Genomic DNA, 12,942 nt, shown 5'->3' with positions numbered 1-12,942 from the left:
CAACGCAGACAGAAGCCTCATTACAAGCCTGAGCGTAAGCTGCGACTGCAGAGCAGAAACACACACAGTCTCCTCCAGAGTCGCAGGCACATGAGTCTCTCACACAGTTGTCATAAAATGGACGAGGATCTACCTGTTCAGTTGTCAAAATATATTACACATTATTTTTTTTAATTAAATGTGTTTTTTAACCAACAATATTTCAATAATGACATATTAGAAATGTGTCATTACTTTATGGTGGCACGCAGTGAACGTTTTTCCAACTATAATGCTGCACATCACTTTTGCCCAGTGATGTCGATTGGGTCTTGCTCCACAAGGGTCAGCATTTATATCCACATCTGGGCACTCCTTCGACACTTTCCAGCTGTTTGCAAATTCTAATGGACTGCTCACCACCAGCTGACCCTGAGTTGTGTAGTCGTTCTTTCCATCACCATCGAAATTTCCACACAGGCCACAAACTTCTCCCTGTAAGACCAAAAGAGAGAAGGTAGAAGGTAGATTTGTTGGTCATTTTTTAAACAAAGTTTGAAAAATGAAATTACAATCAGTGAGGGTAATTCCATATAAATACTTTTTGGCAGTACGAAACATGTTTTTTCCCAGTCATAAATATGGTTGTCTCATGTTGACAAAGACAAAATTTACTTCATATATAATGAATATTGTAATAATTATTAAAAAAATGTTTTCAGTGACGTTAAAGGTCCCATATTATGCTAATTTTCTGGTTTATACATGTTGTTTGCGTTTTTACTAGAACATGTTAACATGCTTAAATGTTAAATCAACACTTTATCTTCCCCACACTGTCTGCCTGATTATACCTGTATTCACCCTCTGTCTGAAATGCTCAATTTTAGAGCCTTTCTTTATTAGCCTTCCTGCCGAAAACAAGCCTAGTCTGCACTGGCTGGTCAGTATTTCCTTTAGCAGCGCTCTCTATCCTTTTATCTGTTTCACTGGAAATGTATTACCAGGCAGTATAGTCTGACTCCATGTTTACTTCCTGTCAGCTGATGTCCTTCACATTTACTGCAAAACAAGCCAACAGGAAATACAAATAAACCCATTTAGAATTTTTGTTTCAAGTTTGAAATGATCAATATTGAACTAATCACCGTGATGTTGCACTAACAGCAATAATCCTTTCCCAGTAGACAACTGACAACTAATTTAAATGGCAGAGATATGTAAAATCAGAGATTTGTTTATTTCTGTTGTCATTTTAAGTCATAACTGTACCATTTAAAGTTAACTGTTTCATATCTTGGTCCAACATATCTGACTTTTCTCCTGTGCTTATTTTATGTAATTTGATGCTTTGATATCATCTTTGAAAAACTAAATCTAAAGGCACAGAAGCTAAGGAGTGCTGTGCTGAAGCCACAGCAAGACATATTTTAGCCATATAGAAAAATCAATATCAGTGTAAATGTTAGTTATATTTAATATAATTGCTCCATCAGCACTAACCAAATGAGACTGCAGTAGCCCAGCAGCCTCAGTGTTCTGCTTAGTAAAATTACTGTTTTTGTCAACAGAGTCAGGTGCCTTTGATAGAGCAACTTCAGCTGCTTTTAGAAAAAGGCTATCTGACGGCAAGGTAAAGTGGACGAAATATTCTAAACATAGTTTACACTTAAACTGAGACTGATTATTTTGTTGGCCCTTTTTTGGATTCCTAAAAACAAATCAATTATTGCAGTGTTTGCTTAGTGCCCTTTGATATCATGTATGTAACACAAGGGTTTTCTGCATTAAAGTTATTGTAAATAAACATTGTGATTCAGTCTATATAGCATAGTTGTGGGATCACATCTCCATGGAAGACCTGATTGTTTTTCTCTTGTGGTTTTGATACTTTCGCAGTATTTATAAATCACCTACACCTGTTTAATATTAAAAAAGACATCTGAAGGAAATCTGACTTTTTACAAAGTGGAACCTTTAAGACACTGTACATATATAATTTTGTTGTCTCAGAGTCTTATATTTGTGACTAAGACGGCTTGACTACAGATAAAAATAATGGTACATTGTATTAAACTCTTGATGGAACAGATTTCAGTCATCTTCATTAGAACAATTACTGTCACTCACGTTGTGTTCTGGTTTCAGGAGGATGCGAACAGTTGTTTTGCCATCCCACATCACATCCAGACCAACGGCAGATTCTATCACCCAATACAAGCCAACCTTCCTTATTGTGTACTGAATCTCAGCGCCACCTCCCAGCTCCACCTCTTCATATTTACCCTTTGATAGTTTGACTTCCATTCGCTGTAATGATGGAGAGATTTTTTATGCTTTCATTGTAATGTAAAAACTGCAGTTAATTTATTTGAGTTTGTTCAATATTTCAGGTATAAAATGCATAATGGATGTCGGTATAAGGTCTTACCCCCAGTTGGATTCGGACAGTTTTGGAGCATGTGGTGCCTGTAGATCCACATGGTACGTTTTCTGTGATAACTCCAAAGTATTTCTGTGCAGTTTTACTGCCACAATTGTTCTGTGAAGAGAGGGATTCATTAAACATTTTGCATGCCTCTGTTATTGTGGTCAGAGACCAGTGATTAAATCAAACTTCAGCTTGGCCTTTACTAATCCACAATATTTAAAGAAAAAAAAAACAAAAAAAAGCTAGACCATGAAATGAAAGTGTTACTGATGACCAGGAGATCCAGAGCATAAAGTTAGCTGCATTTTGCATTCAGATTTCTTATTAAGACTAGTGATCATCTTTAAGTGGATGTACATAAAAATACTGAACATTGACTTTCAACTTCTGATTTTTAAAATTAGAATTTTGTTAAGTCAAATCTGTGACTTTCAGAGATGAATTTGAGACTCAAGTCACAAATTCACTTAATTTGAACCAATATGACTGCACCCAATGAAGGTCCAGGAAAGAACCATGAAGAACTAAACTTGTATTACTAAGCACTAGTTGGAAAAAGACTGACCGCAGAGAGCAGTAACATGCACACATACATGGACTGGCCACTTTGAACTGGTTTTAGTGTTTTTTAGTCTTAACTTATTTGCACCCCTCCCTGAGCTACCACCTTATCATGGTGGAGGGGTTTGCGTGTCCCAGTGATCCTAGGAGCTCAGATGTCAGGGGCCTTATGCCCCTGGTAGGAGAAGCAGTGCTCTGTCAACACTTTGTATAGTGGGGACGGGGCGCTGCTGTCCTCGACTCGGGATGTTATGGATCGGTGGAAGGAATACTTCGAAGACCTCCTCAATCCCACCGACATGCCTTCAGGTGAGGAAGCAGGGCCTGGGGACTCGGGGGTGGGCTCCTCCATCTCTGGGGCCGAGGTTGCCGAGGTGGTCAAAAAGCTCCTCGGTGGCAGGGCCCCGGGGATGGATGCGGTCCGCCTTGGAGAAGGCATTTGACCGTGTCCCTCGGGGAGTCCTGTGGGGGGTCCTCCGGATATATGGGGTTTCGGACCCCCGATACGGACTGTCCGTTCCCTGTATGACCGGTGCCGGAGCTTGGTCCGCATAGCCGGCAGTAAGTCGAACTCGTTTCCGGTAAGGGTTGGACTCCGCCAGGGCTGCCCTTTGTCACAGATTCTGTCCATAACTTTTATGGACAGAATTTCTAGGCGCAGCCAGGGTGTTAAGGGGGTCCGGTTTGGTGACCTCAGGATTGGGTCTCTGCTTTTTGCAGATGATGTGGTCCTGTTGGCTTCATCAGGCTGTGACCTCCAGCTCTCACTGGATCGGTTCGCAGCCGAGTGTGACGCGGCCGGGATGAGAATCAGCACCTCCAAATCTGAAGCCATGGTTCTCAGCCCGAAAAAGGTGGAGTGCCCCCTTCAGATCGGGGATGAGATCCTGCCCCAAGTGGAGGAGTTTAAGTACCTTAAGGTCTTGTTCACGAGTGAGGGAAGGATGAAGCGGGAGATCGACAGGCGGATCGGTGCAGCGTCTGCAGTAATGCGGACTCTGCACTGATCTGTCGTGGTGAAGAGGGAGCTGAGCTGAAAAGGCAAAGCTCTCGATTCACCAGTCAATCTTTGTTCCTACCCTCACCTATGGTCACGAGCTTTGGGTAGTGACCGAAAGAACAAGATCGTGGGTACAAGAGGCCGAAATGAGCTTCCTCTGTAGGGTTGCTGGGCTCTTCCTCAGAGATAGGGTGAGAAGCTCGGTCATCCGGGAGGAGCTCAGAGTAGAGCCGCTGCTCCTCCGCATTGAGAAGAGCCAGATGAGGTGGCTCGGGCATCTAATTAGGATGCCTCCCGGACACCTCCCTGATGAGATGTTAAGGGCACGTCCCACCGGTAGGAGGCCCCGGGGAAGACCCAGGACACGCTGGAGAGACTATGTCTCTCAGCTAGCCTGGGAATGCCTCGGGATCCCCTGGGAAGAGCTGGACGAAGTGGCCGGGGTGAGGGAAGTCTGGGCTTCCCTGCTTAGGCTGCTGCCTCCACGACCCGACTCCAGATAAGCGAAAGAAGATGGATGGACTTATTTGTATTATTTTATGCTTTGTTTATGTTGCTGCTGGAGAGTCACCAGACTGACATTTGTTGTTTCATACATTGAAAATTAACATCTTATCTTAAAATTTCCAAACAAATTTGCAAGAACTTCAAACTTTGTTTTCCATTTGAAGTTGCACAAACAGCAGTAAGTTAAGATTAATATTAACATAGTTAACACAGTTAGCGAGCTAATGCTTAGCTAACATTGGCTTAACATCTGAGTATTTCTAGCAAACTTGTTTTAACAAATAAATGCAATTTTTTAAAAAAGCATTCATGGCTGTTGTAAATTTGATATTGGCATTACACTTTGTGAAGAGCGCTTGGAACTTAATTAGGGACTTCAGTGCAAACACTTGGTACTTGCAAAAAAAAATGACTTGTTCCCACTTCTGCTACATAGTGCACTGATGTAAATCTGTATGCAAAAGTTACAGTTGACCACCTCGACAGCTGTCAGTGATGATGCAAAATGCTGGTAAGTAGACATTTGAAATTTAATCTAAAAAAAATTAATAAATCTAAAATCTCAAAATCTTAAATCTCCATTTACTGCTCACTACTGAGTAGTGTAGGCAGGTATTAGTGAGTGAGTGAAGCATGGAGTGATTTTGGACACAGCCTGTCATTCCAATGATTTTAACATGCTTGGTTACCTTAACAGCAACATAGGCACAATCTCCATGAAACCCATATGTCTGCTGATCAAATGTGCTGTAGTGACCACTCCCATATATAGTGCAGGTTCCCGCACATTTTTTGGTGGTGCAATCCCAGCTTCCACTTTTGCAGGTACTGGATGAGAAATGGTTAAATATAAGTGTTTTGAATACTGCAAACAAGTACATTATCCAGGCAAAGAGGATAAGATTTACACAACATAATATGGCTGATTGAAAACAAGGACATACCAGGTGTTGCACTGGTCAGGGATTTGTGCTCCATGGGCATAAATATGCCCATTGTGCTGACATGGACACTGATTTTCTTGCACACAGGAACCTTTGCCATCATCAAGGAGGCCATTTGGACACCGACAGCCAGACTCACACTCTGTGGAGACCTGGGAAGATCACAGTGACCAAAAACAGGAAAACATTACTGATACAGTTAAAGTTACTGCTCCAAACTCTCCACAAACCACTGTTTAACTTTAAATTCACAAAACAGATATTAGATCCAGTTATTTGGGATGGAGTACTCACACAATCATCACTGTGAAGATTTAAGCAAGTTCGAGCACACTGCAGTCCAAGCTCTCCTGTGGTCACAGCGGAGCAGTTGAAGAACACTTTTGGAGAAGGGCATGCTGAAACACAAGTAAAAACTGATTCAATATAGATATTAAATATTAACGAGACAAATATCAGCCAAATACTTGTGTTGTGGTAAAAACAAACAAACAAAAATGTACCTGATGAACGCGTTCTCCAAGAATGGCAGTGAAGTGCTCCATTAGTGCACACACTAAAAGTACATCAAAAATATCAGATGCAAAACAAAGGGAACACTAACAATTTAATTTAATGGCATTTTTAAGTTCCAGTGTGTAAGATTTAGGGGAATTTGGTTGCACCTAGCAGTGAGGACTGCACATTGCAACCAGCTGAAACTTCTCCTGGCACTTGCTAATGTGCGCTCACTTTTTTCCCCAGTTAATACAGATTAAAGATTAAGACTTTCAGGAGCTTTTCACTCGGAGCTGGATTACCTGCAGAGGTCTCATTCTCTTTAAAAGAAAGGTAAAAAAAACTGAATTAAGCAGTATAATAAACAGCTCAGGTAATAAAAAAAACCCACAATGATTCTTCTTTTCACTTGATTATGCACTACAGGGCACATACTCATTATATTAAATTCGATTTCTGCCAGTATATTTTCCTGAATCTAACACACTGGCCCTTTAATACTGCAGCCATCACAATCATGTTAAATCTTTGGTTTAAACTGCAGTTGACTCACCAGTGCTCATCTTTGATGCTGATGGACTTTCCTGACTTGATGTAGACTTCGTTATGGTAGCAGGGACATTTTGCCATGGGGACACAGACGCCGTTTTCATTTAGATAGAGACCCTCAGTGCAGGAGCAGCCATCCACAGGCAAGAAGTCAGAAGTGCAACTTGACTGCATTGTGCCCAGTGATCTGCAGGTCAGCTGGCATCTCTGATGCTGGTAGGAGAAGATCTGAGATGCTGGGCAGCTCTTTGTGTATTTATCTGTTTTGTGCACAGGACGGTGCGAGGACGGTTACTTAACAGAGTTATGACTCATCAAACAGAAGCTCAAACTCTTGAAATCATCATTCAACCTGACCACAACGTAATGAGAGAAATCCCTACCGCACACGTTCGCTCTCCAGTCTGTCAGGAACACTCCCTTTGATGCACAAGCCCGAGCGTAAGAGGAGAAGACGGCACACAGGCAGTCCTCACTCTTCTCACAGTTACAGCTGGCATACGTGCATCGCTGCAGGAGCCAGCAAACACATATTACAGTGAATTACAGTGCAATCAAATTCAATGACAAACATACAGAAAAGTTTGGTCGTACCTTGTAGTACTTCAGAGGATCCACCACTGAACGGCACTGTGCAAAGTTGCTGTCAGGACTCAGCAGCAAGGCGCACCAGTGCTTAGCGTACCACTCTGAAGAAACAATTACCTTTTATTTTTAGCTATCTAACTGAGTAAAACATAACATACTAACAGAGATATATAGAAAACTAATCATCAGTGCTTTTTACCGTTTTCCACACTGAGAGAACAGGGGTCCTCAAGTCTTCCCTGTCTGTCTTGACACATGAGGTTAGCCTTCCAGGAGTTAATAAAACTTGATGCTGTTCCCTCGACGATCCCCTGAGGAGTCTTCATGTCATCAGACAAGATCATGTTGTAGTTACCACATAAACCTGAAGAAACAAAATATTTTAGAATTACATTTGGATTTTATCAGCACTTCCACACAGATAACAAGCAACTGAAATCACAAATATGAATATGAAAGGTGTTAATTACTGTGATGAGATGATAACTCAGTGGATCAGAATTTAGTTTGAACTGAGATAAAATCAGATAATGAAAAAAAACCCAACAGATATTACACACTGACAATAGAGGATATGCAATGTGAAGTTATAAATGAGATTCCAGTTTTATTCATGGAGAGAGAGAAGAAGAGGGAAGATACAGTATTAAAGCAAAATCCACCCCACCTCCTATTACAATATCCATTTACTCATGTACCTTTCTATTTATTTATTTATTTTTAATTGGAGGAATTCAGGAATGGAGGGGAAGTCGATGGGGGTCACAGCTATAGATATAGTATGTTTCTTTATTGCGAATACTGTAATGGATAATAACCAATAAATGATTACCAAATATCATCATGCACATATGTGTCTCTCTGTTAAGCAGTATTTGGCCAACAACTATTGTGGGTGGTTCATTTATTTGTGATTGCATCCAAAATTTCTCACTAATATGATATTTACTAGGCTAAAACAATATGTGAGATATCTTAGTATGTCCAAAACCTTATAGTATAGTATAGTATAGTATAGTATAGTATGAAACTAAAAGTATGTGAATTGTATGCTATTTCAGTGAAAAATAGCCTGTCACTATGGCAGCATAAATATCCCACAATGCTATTTGGTAGTTATGACAACATTGACAATGTGAATAACTTGTCATGACTTTACTGCCTGATGTGAAATTTAAGAAACATTATATGAACAATTGTGGTATTTAATTTCATTTCATATACTTTAATGTCCCCGTTGGGAAATTTGTTGTGGACTCTGCTAGTCCTGCAGTCCACACCAGCAATTGACAGTACACAGCAAAATATGCCCATTTAAAAATCATCCCACAACACCATAAAGACAGTTGCACCAGCAACCAATTTGCACTTCTGGCTGAGGCGACGCATTGCACAACCTTCAATAATAAAATGCTCAATAATAATTAATAATATCATCTTAAGAGCTATTAACCTGCAATACCTGTTGCATCCAATACACATTACATTACATAACATCACTGTGTTGAGAGTCTTGATAGACATAGGGATAAAGAGTGTTTGTAGCGGTTCAGCCTGCTCCGGGGAACTCTAAATCTCCTACCAGAGGGTAGCAGCTGGAACTCAGAATGGAGAAAGTGTGTTGGATCAGACACTATTTTCTTCGCCTGTGTGATAATAGACTGCTCATAAATGAGTTGGAGGGGTGGGTTATCTTTAACACCTATGATTTTCATTGCATGTAATACCATACCTGTAATACCATGCCTCCAGCTGTACAGATAGATTACCATACCAGGCTGAAATTCCATATGTAATTATACTCTCAAACACGGCATGATAAAACAACAGCATGAACTTCTGCTCAACACCAAAGACCCTCAGTCTATGAAAAAAGTATCGTTGTGAATAATATTGTGAATAATCACTGGCCTCACATCATCTCCTGCTTTGAGGTGGAACACCATCTCCTCTGTTTTCTTCACATTTAACACAAGGTAGTTTGAGTCACACCGCTGAACAAATTCCTCTATTTCAGAGTGATATGCCACTGGGCTACTGTCTCTATGCAGTAAGCCAAGAATAGCAGTGTCGTCTGAGAATTTGATGATGTAATTATCAGGGTGGACTCTTATACAGTTGTTTGTTTACAATGTGAAGAGCACAGGGAAGCTGACACAGCCCTGGGGGGCACCTGTGCTAATTGACCTAGACGTTTAGAGGGCATTATTAACTCTGACATGCTGTGTACGGTTTGTTAGAAAAGATAAAAACCAGTTCAGAATAAAAGGATTAACATTCATGTCTTCCAGTTTCTTAATCAACAAATGTGGCTGCAGCGTGTTAAAGACAGAGCTAAAATCTACAAACAGTAACCGAGCATAAGCTTTGGGGTCTTCTTGGTGTTTAGTGCCCAAGTGAGTGATGCTGTTCATAGCATCATCTGTGCCACGCTACTGCTTATATGCAAACTGAAATGGATCTAGCAATGAATCAACGTCCTTCTTGAGTGATGACACCATGATTCTCTCAAAGAATTTCATTATGTTAGACATTAATGCAACGAGACGAAAATCATTACTTTCCTTTGGACAGGATTTTTTAGGAACAGGTATTATAACTGAGTTCTTCCGGAGGGTGGGGCGGTGTGCAGGTCCACTGATTTTTGAAAAATAGGGCACAATGCTGGTGTCAGCTCCTCTGCACAGGTTTTAAGGAGGAATGCTGAGATGCCATCTGGCCCTGTGGCTTTCTTAGCACAACTGTGTTTAAAGAGTGATTGGACTTGAAAGGGATCAACCAGCACTCTGGGATCCTGGTCAGTGACACATATTGACTGTGAAACATCATTACATTCAGAGGAGAAATCATGGGTTTCAAATCTCAGAAAGAATTCATTTAGTTCATTTGCTTTTTGCAGATCATCAGGTGTACAAAGACCTTTCCTGGCTGGGGTCAAATTAGTGATGGCTTTCATAGTGTCCCGCAGCTTTTTAGAGTTCATCGCATTGCAGTCCTGTTCCATAATTTCCTTATGCCTATTCCCGGCATCTCTAAGCATAAAGTTAAGTTCCTTTTGCACTTTTTTCAGTTGCAGTCTGTCCTGATTCTTAAAAGATTTATTTTTTTTTAATGATTAATGCACTCTTTCACCTCTTTAGTTATGTATGGTTTGTTATTAGGATACACAGTTATTTTACTTTATTTTCCTTTTGGGGAATAACACTATCCACACAGAACTTGATGTAATCAGTAACAGTCTCAGCAGCATCATTCACATCCATCTCATGAAAGAGGCTTCAATCAGTAGAGCGGAAACATCCCGTCAGAGCCTCAGTGCTGTCATGAGTCCAGATCTTTATCTTGGTTAGTGGTTTGCTGCTTTTGAGTGCAGATCTGTACGTGGGAATGAGGTACACTGTGTTGTGGTTCGAGTTTGCCAATGGGGGTTTGGCTCTGCTCATACAAGCGTTGTTCACATAACTTTTGTCCAATATTCTGTCTTCTCGTGTACCACATTTAACATATTGTTGAAAGCCCGTATGTGACAGCTCAAGTTTGCAAAGGTTCAAATCTCCTAAAATAAAAGTTGGGGCCTCTGGGGTGTGTAGTGATTGTTCTTGAACACAGTCAGTAATCTGGGCTGTTGCACTTGCAGCGTTACCGCTGGGTGGAACGTACACAGTGCAGAGAATGATACTCCCAAACTCGCGGGGGAAAAACCGCGGCTTCAAGCTCAAACACAATGGTTTGACATCAGGGTTACATACAGTCTTACGGAGTGTGTACTGTCTGCACCAGTTGTCATTAATAAAAACACTCCCCCACCTCTGCCTTTCCCCGAAGTTTCACTTCTGTCGGCGCGAATGAGAGAAAAGCCCTCCAGTTCACAGACTTCAGGAATATTCTGGTGAAGCCAGGTCTGAAAAACCAACATGGATGACTCACGGTACTCATGGCACACTCTGGCATTGATGCGCAGCTCGTCCATTTTCCGCTGTAGCGACCTCACATTGCTGAGGATCATGGAGGGCAAGGAGGGCCTTCTGCCTCTCTGTCGCAGACGCTGTCGGATTCCTCCTCTTCTTCATCTCCTCCGAAGCCGTGTCCTCTGCGCTGGTAGAGTAATGTCCTCGGGCAGGTCAGGGGACGGCGAGACACCTGCTGTTTGGAGAGCCAGCAGTGCCTCTGCTATACTTGAGTGCCACATTATTTCCCCCGCGTGTGGGAAATGTTTGGCATGGCGAGAGGAGTCCGATGATAATAAGAAGTATCAAAAGTTGTGCCGGGGACGTCATCACGTACCAACACCGAACGCCAAAATAACTTAAATTTTAAAACCAAGACAGTAGTTTAAAAAACCCAAACCTACCACTTTGGTACGGATATCAATACAGTTGGATGACATGTAACATAATTATTGAATTTTGTTTAAGTTTCAACATGATTTGGGTTTTTTGTTAGGCTCCAGAGATGTTCGTCGGTCAATCTATCTTTTTGATCTAGACTGCTATATCAATATTGCAATTATTATTATTATGATATGGCGATGAAGTTGCCAGATAACTGTACTGTATTCTGAAATACTACGTTTGGAAAATCTTTATGTTAAGACAAAAAGCTCACCACGTGTCTTTGCTTTGTAGCTTTTATCCAGGCTGACGTAGACTTGCATGACAGGAACATGCTGGATTTGAATCTGAAGTCCGAAACTGGTCTGGAGCATGATGTGAAAAGATGAAGCATGGAAAATGTTGATGTCACCTTGATAAAGACAAATACAAAAAAACAAAACAAAACAAAACAGTCAGATCATTTGCTGGTGTCACTGCATGAATGAATGATGACAATAACATGTTTCATTGATAGTATTTTTAGTGTCTGACCCACCTGAGTGGTATGGCAAACTGATGGTCTGCATGTTCTGCTTTACTGTGCCGTCGAAAGTGAACATTAATACCTGAATAAAAAAAGAATCAATCATTTGAGCGTCAATGTTGGTGAGAATTTATTATTGACTATGGGCTTCTTTACTGACAGACACTGACTCACATTGTTTCTGTCGTTGTTCAGCAGAATTTTAAGGCTCTTAAGACAAGTGTCAAACTCTTGGCTTGCACATGGTACCATCTGAGCCAGGATGGTAAACTTCGGACTTGAACCATCCTGAAATAAACAGAGTGAGAGCAATTAAATTAATAAATCCTGTCTGGTTTTACATCAGCTGATGATTTTTTCAGTCATTAGTTGTACAAGACTTGAGCTAATTCACCTTGCTTTCCACTTTGGCGAGCGTGTAGTAACAGTCTCCATGGAAGGTGTACGTTTTCCCATCAAAGGTAGTTACATGTGAGCCCTCTTCAACTGCACATGTAGCAGGTGCTTCAAGGTTCTTACAAGCCCATCGACCCATACGGCATGTACTGAAACAACCCAAATAATTTCACTTAACAACAGAAAAACACAATTCAGAAAATCACATTCAATAATATGTTGATGAAATATGTGACATACCATTCCTCTTCGTTCTTTCTGTAAACCTCACCAGAGTTGTAGATTTTGTTGTGTCTGCACTGACATTCAGATTGAGCAATACATCCTCTCATGGAAATATCATCAAACACAGTTCCTGAAAAAGACATGTGACATGAACATTCACAGACTAAGAAGCTGAAGCATTAAAGAGTCTTTAATAAAGAGAGAGTGAAACATGTGGACAGCACTAACCATGAGGACAGAAGCAGCCGTCCATTTTGTGGTCCTCACAAAGTGAACTTGTGTCCAGAAGTGAGCACGTATCCATGCAAGGCGAGCCGCTCTCCTCATAAACCATGTTGAAAGGGCACTGCTTAGCTGTAAAGATAAGGTATGATTTAAATAAATGGAGGTAGGTGTGAGGATTTTTT

The 12,942-nt window shown here is 41.0% G+C and overlaps 1 protein-coding gene across 1 annotated transcript; it reads right to left on the bottom strand.

Moving 5' to 3' along the window:
- Positions 1-6: 6 nt before the first annotated feature.
- Positions 7-12,889, bottom strand: muc2.1 (mucin 2.1; the record flags this gene model as incomplete). Its single annotated transcript, XM_042482412.1, has 18 exons — positions 7-133; positions 235-474; positions 2,110-2,289; positions 2,411-2,521; positions 5,168-5,306; positions 5,423-5,574; positions 5,717-5,820; positions 5,926-5,978; positions 6,474-6,729; positions 6,853-6,979; positions 7,064-7,158; positions 7,257-7,421; positions 11,663-11,800; positions 11,927-11,996; positions 12,089-12,202; positions 12,309-12,459; positions 12,551-12,665; positions 12,764-12,889. Coding segments are annotated over 18 exons (2,463 nt in total), but the record flags the coding sequence as incomplete, so codon positions are not given.
- Positions 12,890-12,942: the final 53 nt, after the last annotated feature.

Source organism: Plectropomus leopardus, unplaced genomic scaffold (genome assembly GCF_008729295.1).
Source record: "Plectropomus leopardus isolate mb unplaced genomic scaffold, YSFRI_Pleo_2.0 unplaced_scaffold4736, whole genome shotgun sequence".
Lineage (NCBI taxonomy): Eukaryota > Metazoa > Chordata > Actinopteri > Perciformes > Serranidae > Plectropomus > Plectropomus leopardus.
Note: the sequence above shows the minus strand (reverse complement) of the source record. Positions and strands in the feature narration are given on the sequence as shown.